This window comes from Garra rufa, chromosome 8 (assembly GCF_049309525.1).
Source record: "Garra rufa chromosome 8, GarRuf1.0, whole genome shotgun sequence".
Lineage (NCBI taxonomy): Eukaryota > Metazoa > Chordata > Actinopteri > Cypriniformes > Cyprinidae > Garra > Garra rufa.
The window spans coordinates 1,507,835-1,519,471 of record NC_133368.1 but is presented as its reverse complement, the minus strand read 5'-3'; the positions used below and the strand labels follow the sequence as shown (position 1 = coordinate 1,519,471).

At 39.6% G+C, this 11,637-nt stretch overlaps 1 protein-coding gene across 1 annotated transcript; it reads left to right on the top strand.

Annotated features, from left to right (window-relative positions):
- Nucleotides 1-109: 109 nt before the first annotated feature.
- Nucleotides 110-11,432, top strand: il10rb (interleukin 10 receptor, beta). Its single transcript, XM_073845650.1, has 7 exons — nt 110-243; nt 1,916-2,039; nt 2,928-3,118; nt 6,591-6,754; nt 7,791-7,938; nt 8,101-8,258; nt 10,288-11,432. The coding sequence occupies exons 1-7, from the start codon at nt 186-188 to the stop codon at nt 10,582-10,584; spliced, it is 1,140 nt and encodes a 379-aa protein (XP_073701751.1). The 5' UTR covers nt 110-185; the 3' UTR covers nt 10,585-11,432.
- Nucleotides 11,433-11,637: the final 205 nt, after the last annotated feature.

Sequence of the window (11,637 nt, the reverse complement as noted above, 5' to 3'; positions counted from 1 at the left end):
TGGAAAGATTCGTTCATTTTGATAAACAAGATTCAAAGAACCGAGTCAGTAAAAATGATTCGATTTTCCCATCACATGACTTGTGTTGTACTTCCTGTGTTCCCGACACTAGCAGAAGCAGAAGAGAAACACGTCTGAGACCAAACAAAGTGGAGAAGCGCAATGCGGACGGCAGATGTTCAGACATGAACGCGCTTTGCTGCTTCGGAGTGTGTTTTGTTCTTCTGGTCGAAGTGTCAGCGGGTGAGTTCATGCTGGATGTGTGTTAATCATTAGTCTGAGCGGATCTGACAGTGCCATGGGTGTCTGTGTGTTGACACATCTCGGATGTTTCTGTTTACATTGGCGTTAAGAACTAACGTTAGTTTGAATCGTGGAGCCGTTTCCTGTGTTATAATGTCGTCAGACTCAGTAAAAGCTATTACTCTTTCAGTAGGTTTAAGTTCGCGACTATAAAACAAGTCTAGTCTATATCCACATTTTTCCTAACGAGTGTGTTGCTTGTTAGATATGAGAGGCACTTCCGGTTTGGGGGATTTCCACTCAAAAAGACTGAAACAAATAATTTTAACTGATGAAGATTCGCTGTAAATCATCCTTATCTTTTAGTTTGACATTTAGACATCATGGGAATTACGTAACGCCTGGTATTTGAATATGGCGTGCGTCACTGCATATTTTCCTCCGCATTGTTTTCTCTTTTGCTTTGTATTCTGCTGTAACAAAACAGCCAACATATACTGTGCATTAGTCATTTAGTTAACGACCAATCCCTTGAATATTTCACTTAATGCACCAAATAATTTCTGTTTTTGTCTCTTTTCTGTTTTTTTTTTATTTTTATTTATTTATTTATTTATTTTTTTACACAGATTCTTTAATACGTTTTTTTCCACTTCTAATCTGATCCTACCCAGATAGGTATGTCTGCAAGATGGTGTTAAAGATCACTTGATCTAGAAAGCATTTACTGTGTACAAACCTCTCAGGCAGACGTCTGTGAGATGTCAGTTTTACATGCATTCTAAATAGGGCTGGGCGATTTGGCCTACAAATCGAAATCTACTCGATTACGATTAATGAATGATTATTTTATTTATTAATAAAATTATATTTAATTATATTTATATAACATTTTATTTTTTGCCCTCATAGTTCACTGACAAGTTCTGTACAGTAAATATGCGCACATATTACAAGTGAGAGATTTTTGAATGCATTACTTGATTTTAAAATAATTGAAGGAAACACACACTATCTACTATCTATGATTATTGATTGAACATCAGTGTTGAACAACTGAAATTAAAGCACACATTGCTTAAAACGAAAAGTCACATTTTTCTTAAATTAGTAAAAATAAATAACTTGCACTTTTGGAAACAAAATAAATTATTTTCAATGTTTTTCATATTAAAATGAGAAAATAAAGATCTCTTCTAAAAAAAATTACGCTTGTATATCCTGTAAATACTTTTTACTATATAAATACTTTTTAAGCTCTCCATCGACATGTTGGCGGAATAATGTAACGTAACGGAGCGGGGTCACGTGACTCCACACACGGCAGTGTTTAATAAAGGGAAAGTAATTGAAATAATCGACCTGGAAACATTTGATCGATTATAGGTTCTGAATGTCGATTTCGATTACTTTTCGATTAATCAAATGTCTTAAAGACGTCTATTTGACATCCAATAGAAAACGTACTGTAGATGTGTTGCAAATAGTCGTCTCCATGATGTACGTGTGTTATCAGGGTTATTAGCACTGTTTCCTGAAATGTTTCCAAATCACTGGTAACCCTTTGGACAGCACTCTCACATTTTGGTAGCCTGAAATACATGTAACTAGCCTAGATAAAAATACCATTTATAAATAAATATATGTGTATGCTGTCTGTGTGTGCTGACAGGATTTGGAGATCTGTGGCGTCCTGAAAACGTCAACATCGACTCGCTCAACACCCGATATGTCCTGCGGTGGGACTGGCCTCATGAGACCAACCAGGCCGTCACCTTCACTGCACAATATCTAGGGTAAGAGATTTCATATACGTTTGCTTAGTGCACGTGACCCACGTGTCCATGCTTTTGTAAGTTTGAGACTAAATCAGCTATTAAAAAGGAAGAAATGAAAGAACTACTAACAAAGTAACTTTGTACGTGTCATGAGACATAACACATACCATAATAGATAGTCAGATAGTCTGAGTGTCTCCAACTGTGAATGCTGTTTCATCTCAAATTTCTAAAATATCTGCTCAAATCTATTTAGCATAAAGGAAGTTTTTCACATTTTTAGAATATCAACAGTCTTTTCCTCCATGTTTCTGATTATCTCATTTTGTCCTGATGTTTTGTTTTTATTCTCACTGTTCTCAATAGTATTCTAATGCAGAAATGACTGAATGAAAATCAGCATAAATTAAAGGCATTACATCAAATACTACCAAGAGCATCATTTTTTCCGTGATATATGTCGGTTTTGCATTACAGCTTTAAGAAATACGTGAGAAATGTGTTTGTGCTCAGTCTTTATTGAGCACTGATGAAGCCAAAGGGGACGCAAAGACCTCGTCAGCACAGCACATATTCACCCTAGTCTATACAAAGCACATTTACATATGCAAATATTCATGCTGACAGATGTAAATAATCACATGATGCAAAAGAGGGGTGACGTGTGCTTCAGTGAACATTCCTTTAGGCTCTCGTCTGTCCATGATTGAAAGCCTGACTGAACTAATTGTTTTGTTGTGGTTCTCAAGCCTGTTCCTGGAGCCACAGACCACCTTTATCTGACGCACTCAGCTCTGGTCTCTGAGTGTCTGCTGATGAGCTGAATCAGGTGTTTGAGAACCAGGCTTGGGAAGCAATGCTTTACTGACAGATCAAGTGCGCTGACCTTGTACTTTCCTCCAACAGGGAGTTTCACTCGCGGAAGGCTAGTTATGAGAAGTACTGGACGCCGGTGTGTGTCAATGTATCGGAGCATCGCTGTGATTTCACTGGAGCAGAACTGCATTACCAGGGCTTATATCTGCTGCGCGTGCGGGCCAACACGTCACAACAGTCCTCCAGCTGGGTCCAGATCAGATTCTGTCCTGATAAACATGGTAATCCAGCAGCTGTCTGTCTGTCAGTTGTCCGTCTGTAGTATGTCTGTAGTATGTCCGTCTGTAGTATGCATGAAGTATGTCTGTCTGTCAGTTGTCCATCTGTAGTATGTCTGTCTGTCTGTCTGTCTGTCTGTCTGTCTGTCTGTCATTTGTCCGTCTGTAGTATGTCTGAAGTATGTCTGTCTGTCAGTACTCATCTGTCAGTTGTCTGTCTGAAGTATGTCTGTCTGTAGTATGTCTGTGGTATGTCTGTCAGTTGTCTGTCTGTCAGTTGTCCGTCTGTAGTATGTCTGTCAGTACTCCGTCTGTCAGTTGTCTGTCTCAGTACTCCGTCTGTCAGTTGTCTGTCTCAGTACTCCGTCTGTCAGTTGTCTGTCTGAAGTATGTCTGTCTGTCAGTTGTCCATCTGTAGTGTCTGTAGTATGTCCGTCTGTAGTATGCATGAAGTATGTCTGTAGTATGTCTGTATGTCTGTCTGTCAGTTGTCTGTCTGTAGTATGTCTGTCTGTCAGTTGTCCATCTGTAGTATGTCTAGTATGTCCGTCTGTAGTATGTCTGTAGTATGTCCGTCTGTAGTATGCATGAAGTATGTCTGTAGTATGTCTGTCTGTCAGTTGTCTGTCTGTAGTATGTCTGTCTGTCAGTTGTCTGTCTGTAGTATGTCTGTCTGTCAGTTGTCCATCTGTAGTATGTCTGTAGTATGTCCGTCTGTAGTATGCTTGAAGTATGTCTGTAGTATGTCCGTCTGTAGTATGCATGAAGTATGTCTGTAGTATGTCTGTCTGTAGTATGCTTGAAGTATGTCTGTCTGTCAGTTGTCTGTCTGTAGTATGTCTGTCTGTCAGTTGTCTGTCTGTAGTATGTCTGTCTGTCTGTCAGTTGTCCATCTGTAGTATGTCCGTCTGTAGTATGCATGACGTATGTCTGTAGTATGTCCGTCTGTAGTATGCCTGAAGTATGTCTGTCTGTCAGTTGTCTGTCTGTAGTATGTCTGTCTGTCAGTTGTCTGTCTGTAGTATGTCTGTCTGTCAGTTGTCCATCTGTAGTATGTCCGTCTGTAGTATGCCTGAAGTATGTATGTCTGTCAGTTGTCCGTCTGAAGTATGTCTGTCTGTCAGTTGTCCGTCTGTAGTATGTCTGTCTGTCTGTCTGTCTGTCATTTGTCCGTCTGTAGTATGTCTGAAGTATGTCTGTCTGTCAGTACTCATCTGTCAGTTGTCTGTCTGTAGTATGTCTGTGGTATGTCTGTCAGTTGTCTGTCAGTACTCCGTCTGTCAGTTGTCTGTCTCAGTACTCCGTCTGTCAGTTGTCTGTCTGTAGTATGTCTGTGGTATGTCTGTCAGTTGTCTGTCTGTCAGTTGTCTGTCTGTAGTATGTCTGTCAGTTGTCTGTCTGTCAGTTGTCCGTCTGTAGTATGTCTGTCAGTACTCAGTCTGTCAGTTGTCTGTCTCAGTACTCCGTCTGTCAGTTGTCTGTCTCAGTACTCCGTCTGTCAGTTGTCTGTCTGAAGTATGTCTGTCTGTCAGTTGTCCATCTGTAGTATGTCCGTCTGTAGTATGCATGAAGTATGTCTGTAGTATGTCTGTATGTCTGTCTGTCAGTTGTCTGTCTGTAGTATGTCTGTCTGTCAGTTGTCCATCTGTAGTATGTCTAGTATGTCCGTCTGTAGTATGTCTGTAGTATGTCCGTCTGTAGTATGCATGAAGTATGTCTGTAGTATGTCCGTCTGTAGTATGCCTGAAGTATGTCTGTCTGTCAGTTGTCTGTCTGTAGTATGTCTGTCTGTCAGTTGTCTGTCTGTAGTATGTCTGTCTTTCAGTTGTCCATCTGTAGTATGTCCGTCTGTAGTATGCATGAAGTATGTCTGTAGTATGTCCGTCTGTAGTATGCCTGAAGTATGTCTGTCTGTCAGTTGTCTGTCTGTAGTATGTCTGTCTGTCAGTTGTCCATCTGTAGTATGTCCGTCTGTAGTATGCATGAAGTATGTCTGTAGTATTTCCATCTGTAGTATGCCTGAAGTATGTCTGTCTGTCAGTTGTCTGTCTGTAGTATGTCTGTCTGTCAGTTGTCTGTCTGTAGTATGTCTGTCAGTTGTCCATCTGTAGTATGTCCGTCTGTAGTATGCCTGAAGTATGTATGTCTGTCAGTTGTCCGTCTGTAGTATGTCTGTCTGTCAGTTGTCCGTCTGTAGTATGTCTGTCTGTCTGTCAGTTGTCCATCTGTAATATGTCTGTAGTATGTCCGTCTGTAGTATGCATGAAGTATGTCTGTAGTATGTCCGTCTGTAGTATGCCTGAAGTATGTCTGTCTGTCAGTTATCCATCTGTAGTATGTCTGTAGTATGTCCGTCTGTAGTATGCCTGAAGTATGTCTGTCTGTCAGTTATCCATCTGTAGTATGTCTGTAGTATGTCCATCTGTAGTATGCATGAAGTATGTCTGTCTGTCAGTTGTCCATCTGTAGTATGTCTGAAGTATGTCTGTCTGTCAGTTGTCCATCTGTAGTATGTCTGTGGTATGTCTGTAAATTGTCTGTCTGAAGTATGTCTGTCTGTCAGTTGTCCATCTGTAGTATGTCTGTGGTATGTCTGTCAGTTGTCTGTCTGTCAGTTGTCCGTCTGTAGTATGTCTGAAGTATGTCTGTCTGACAGTACTCCGTCTGTCAGTTTTCTGTCAGTAGTCTGTCTGTCTGTAGTATGTCTCTCTGTCAGTTATCTCTCAGTTATCTGTCTGTCAGTTGTCCGTCTGTAGTATGTCCGTCTGTCAGTTGTCTGTCTGTCAGTTGTCCGTCTGTAGTATGTCTCTGTCAGTTGTCTGTCTGAAGTCTGTCTGTCTGTCAGTTGTCTGTCTGTCAGTTGTCTGTCTGTCAGTTGTCCGTCTGTCAGTTGTCTGTCTGAAGTATGTCTGTCTGTCTATCAGTAGTCAGTCCGTCTGTCTGTAGTATGTCTCTCTGTCAGTTGTCTCTCAGTTGTCTGTCTGTAGTATGTCTCTCTGTCAGTTGTCTCTCAGTTGTCCGTCTGTAGTATGTCTCTGTCAGTTGTCTGTCTGAAGTCTGTCTGTCTGTCAGTTGTCCGTCTGTAGTATGTCCGTCTGTAGTATGTCTCTGTCAGTTGTCCGTCTGTAGTATGTCTCTATCAGTTGTCTGTCTGAAGTCTGTCTGTCTGTCAGTTGTCTGTCTGTCAGTTGTCTGTCTGTCAGTTGTCTGTCTGTCAGTTGTCCGTCTGTCAGTTGTCTGTCTGAAGTATGTCTGTCTGTCTATCAGTAGTCAGTCCGTCTGTCTGTAGTATGTCTCTCTGTCAGTTGTCTCTCAGTTGTCTGTCTGTAGTATGTCTCTCTGTCAGTTGTCTCTCAGTTGTCCGTCTGTAGTATGTCTCTCTGTCAGTTGTCTGTCTGTAGTATGTCTGTGTGTCTGTTCTTCACGCAAGTTTGATTGTGCTCTGCTGATCCCGGTTGTTTTCCTCTGCTCTCAGCTGTTTTAGGTCCTCCGTCAAGCGTGAAGCTGAACTCTGTTAAAGGAAATCTAGAGGTCATCATCTCTGACCCTGTGAGCAGCAATAACCAGTCCATGAAAACTCTGCTGGACAACAACCTGAGCTACCTCATCCACTACTGGAGGCGCTCTGAAGATCCTCAGGTATCTGTGCTTTTGTGCATGTGGATACTGTCTGAAATTATTAAATGTAAAAAAATGAAAGTGGCACCTGCACCTGAGGAGAAGCTCAGAAAAAGAAGCTGTAAGTAGAATTTCTGAGATTGAAACCAAAGAAATCTTGAAGTGCTTTTGGTAACATGACCACATCCTGTAGAAAGATGGTGGGTTCTGATCGCAAAACAGATTGTTCTTTCTCAAAGTGCTTATAGATAAAACTAATCTTCACACACTGGGCTCCAGTAGTCTGTGAATGTGGGAACAATTCCTTTTTTAAAGCTCTAAATAAAATGTTGGGATTTAAAAAATTACACTTTATTTTAGGTGACCTTAACTATTATGTACTTACATCAAAAACTAAGTACAACTTACTTAATGTGGTCATATTGCATTGCAAAACACTTTAGCTTCTATTATGGTGGGATATGGGTAAGGTTAGGGACAGGTTTGGTGGTATGAGTAGGTTTAAGGGTGGGTTAGAGTGTCAACATTGGTAATAACAAATGTAATTATGTACATGTTTTTACATTGCACTTTAAAAACCTATATGTACACAATATGTACATTGTACCAAATGATTCATTTAAAGTGTAAGTAATAAGTGATGTAAGTACATAGTAGTTAAGGCCACCTAATATAAAGTGGGACTAAAATTTTAAAGAAGAAATAGTTTCTAATATTAAATATGTAATTTAACTTGTCAAATTGGTTGACTGTAGCATGATTTGATGAGCAGTATCAGTGTCCAGTCGTGCTGCTGAGTCATCAGTGAGTTTGAGCGTTTCCCCATTTGACTTGCCACAACACGAGATGTAAATGCTGATCAGCAGTCTTAATCTAGGCTAACGTTCATTTATAAATACATTTCATCTGGATTAATAAATGCAGTGAGAGTATAGTCCATTGTTATTTCAGAATACCTAATGCATTTACTCTTATTTTATGGCTGTGGCTGGTGTTTTACATGCTTTTTACATTACATGTTGTTGTATTAATGGCACTGCTCTGACTGTCCTTGCAGACGGCTAAAGTCCTCCAGACGAAGTACAATGTGGTGGCACTTCCTGAGCTAGATAGACAGACATGGTACTGTGTGAGAGTTCAGAGCCGCTACGAATACTATAACAAGAGCAGCGTCTTCAGCGACACACACTGCGCACGCACTGAAGGTCAGCAGCTCCATCTCACACACACACACACACACACACACACACACACACACACACACACACACACACACACACACAGACTTACATGTGCTTTCCAGTCAACACACTGAATGGTCAGTGTTTCATTTCTAATAACAGATTGAACGCTGTGTGTGATTTCAGGTCCGATGCCGTACTGGCAGATATTCCTGTACTTCCTGATTTCCATGCTGGTGTGCTTCCTGCTGGTGCTGCTGCTGTACTTCTGCTTTTACAAGATGTTTACATTCCTAAAGAACACCTTCTGGCCAGCCGTTCAACTCCCAGATCACATTCAGGAGGTACTGAACATTCATACAGATTCGGTTGCATCAAATGATTGATTTCAGTTCAGTTTCTACTAGGGCTGGGCGATATGGCAAAAACAAAAATCACAATAATTTTTTTCATATCAGTCGATATCAATAATTATCACCATAAATGTCAAATCTTTATATCTATCAATTTTAAAGGCAGATTTTTTACTCCTGAATGAAAGAAAAAACAGACAGTTAATTATTATTTATGGTTTATTGTCAGAACATGACAAATACTTTCCAAACAATGATCAATTGAGGTAGAATACAATAATTTGAATATTACTAGTAAAATCAACAATCAAAATATTAATAGATTATATAAAATGTTTATAAAAAAAATAAGAATTGTAATTTGATGCAACACTTGTAACATGGCTCTGACTGTAAATGCAGAGTTAAAGTGATTTTTAAGTATATTCATCATTCATCAAAAATAAGAACAGACAAATCTTTTCAGCATGCAATTCCTTTGTGCAGCTGATTTAACACATTTTGTCAAATGTTTTAGCTGTTTGTCAATATAAATAAAAAAATAATGGCTCAGGGCTCTAAGCTTACTTTTCTTGTTAGGAGCACTTGTGTCAAAATTTTAGGAGCACTTTCTAAACAATCAAAACTGATAAAAAAAAAAACAGGTTTTTACAAAACTCTGATTAAAAAAGAGGATTTACAAGGCAATTTTGTTTTTTACCTTTGTTTTTACCTTTTCATAAGTTTAATGAGGCTCAGAGGTGACATGAGTTAATATTTGAGTGGATTTGAATTCAGAAATATTAAAGATTTAAATAACTGAACAGATCTGCCAGCAGGTGGCGCCAAGACACTGATTTAATGCTGAATCATCATTCTTTTGATTCGTTTGAACGGATGGTTCATTCGAAAATAAACCAAGTGAGTCTTTATGAATGGGAAATTGAATCATTTCACTAGATTCGTTTAAAAACGCACTTCATTCATAAACGAAACACCGCTGTGTTTGAATGGAGATGCGCGCAGTTGTGACTTGTTTTAGATTACTTTTGACAAAGAAATAGAGCAAAATCAGTGTTGTAGTCAGTCAATGTAAGTCACTTAATAATAACTTCTTGTTTATTTAACTGCTGTATTAGATCAATGTCTCCTTTACGAACTCCCTAAAAAATTATTAAAAGCTGTCACTCATCTTAGTTTCGCGATCACACAGCTCTATTATAATCAATGAAGCTCTCTCCACAGCACAATCAGTCTCTTATTCACACTCTCTCTACACTTTGTTTCTGAAAGGATTGGTGAGAAATGTCTGTGATGCATTACTCAACGTTGCAAAAACACGTAGAAACCTTTGAAGCGCTGCTGAGCGCAAACACAAATATGCTGATCGGGTCAGTCGCACATGGTGCTCCCAAATATTTTTTTACAGTCACATGTACTACGTTTTAGTCGCAAATGCGAGTGAAATGGTCTCACTGTAGAGCCCTGTGGCTGTAAACTAAATGCTGCATGCGGCATCCGGAAGTGCAGGCTGCAAAATGCCTGCGCAGCGTTACGCATAGTGCGTAAACATTATCGAGCGCTTATCGAACTGTCATTATCGTTTTATCAGGGGGAAAAAAAAACTATATCGTGATATTTAGTTATTGAATTATCGCAGTTATGCAGTTATGTGTAGATGAACTGTTTGTCGAAATACATTTATCATTACCTAGATAAATGTGCACCTGTTATATGCATATCCAAGCGTCTGTGTGGAGCGTGATCAAATGTAAAAGCCCTTTCGCACAAAAAGTGAAAGGCTAAAGGAAATGTAAATTAAATTATTACTATGCTTTTTATTTATTTTGTACCTGGAAATGTTTAATCAAAATACCATAACTAGATCTTCTGGCCAAAATCCAATCAACAGCAGAACCAAGGAGGGAGGGAGTGAATGATCATAGCTGAGTGAAAACCAGGTGTAAACTGAGCCTTGGTCTTAGTGCTCTTGAATATCCATCTACAAACAAGACTGACTTCTTTGTCTCTGTCTCTTCAGCTGTGGTTAAGTGACTCAGAGAAGCCGCAGCTGCTGGCTCCTGGGTCTCCAGAGTCTGTGTGTGAGCCGCTGGTCATGGTCAGGCCTGAGCTGGACGCTGTGTCTGTGGATGAGCACTTGAACGCAGAGGATCAGGACTCCAGCGCACACAGCCGACACGGCAGCGGAGACTCTGGCGTTTACTCCACAGAGGAGGACTCCTGTCACAGATCCTCCACACACACTGACCTACAGATGACCAGCAAAAAGCACAGAGAAGAGCTGCATGATGGGACGCTGCTGGAGCTCTGCGCTTGAACCGGTCATCGGATGACAGACGGATGGGACTTTGGCTTTTTGCAGCTTCGCCTTTCTCTCTTCAGACATCTGTCAGCTTATTGCACATGTAGAGACTGCAGTGCCCTAAAGGAACAGGCCACTATTTTTGAAAATAGGCTCATTTAAACAGTTGAGTTTTACCCAGTGCAATGATGTTACGCAGCGCCTGAAAATAGTCCCCAGCTAGGTAACGTCCAATGTGACCGCCACTAAGTTTGTGTTAACTAAGTTAGCTTATTTTTTCAGGAGCTGCGTAATATCATTGCGCCTGCTGCACCCATGGTATGGCAGCAAAGTTCATTAATTATTATGACAGAATGAGAGTATAGTTCCCAGCCATATCAGCCTAGAAAATCGCAACTCTTCATTTTTCGTCAGTCTTAGCACACAATGTAACTATAGAAGAGTCTTTGAATATACTTGAGAATATCTTTGGTCATTTTTGAGCGAGATACTAATGGTCTAATTTATTCCAAATATCTATGCTAAGCTATGCTAAATGTGCTACCACCAGACCCAGAGGTCAGCCAAATGGATTTGAAAATGGTAAACTTAACTGTTTAAATGAGCCTATATTCAGAAATAGTGGCGTGTTCCTTTAATGCAAGTTAAGAAGTTTGAGCCATATTTGTCTTTTTTTTTTGTATGTTAACATGCAAATTTCTTACGATTCTTATAGAATCTTAATTCATTATTGCCACTTGATGTCTTTTTTGTTAGCTTTAACAACAGCTATGTTTAAAAAGAGATTGAACTGTCATTCATTTGTTTGACTGTCTTCTCCTTCGTCTCAGTGTCAGAATAAAATGACCTCTATCATATGTAAATGACTTGTTCTGGTGTGTTTAAATGGTTGTATTTCCAGTCTTTAGTCCTATTAAGTTATACTCATGTTTGTGTGCTATATTTGCAGGGGTTCAGTGGTCAGAAGTGATCAGGCCCTTCTGTCTGTTTGCTTAAAATCCACTTTCTGTTCTTTACATAAAAATTTGATCTATATATGATCTATGCAGTCAGGTCCATAAATATTGG

Coding starts and splice junctions, on each gene's coding strand:
- il10rb (XM_073845650.1), top strand. CDS start 186: ATGAACGCGCTTTGCTGCTTCGGAGTGTGTTTTGTTCTTCTGGTCGAA. Junction 2,040..2,927: donor TTCACTGCACAATATCTAGG/GTAAGAGATTTC, acceptor TTCCTCCAACAG/GGAGTTTCACTCGCGGAAGG. Junction 6,755..7,790: donor GGCGCTCTGAAGATCCTCAG/GTATCTGTGCTT, acceptor CTGTCCTTGCAG/ACGGCTAAAGTCCTCCAGAC.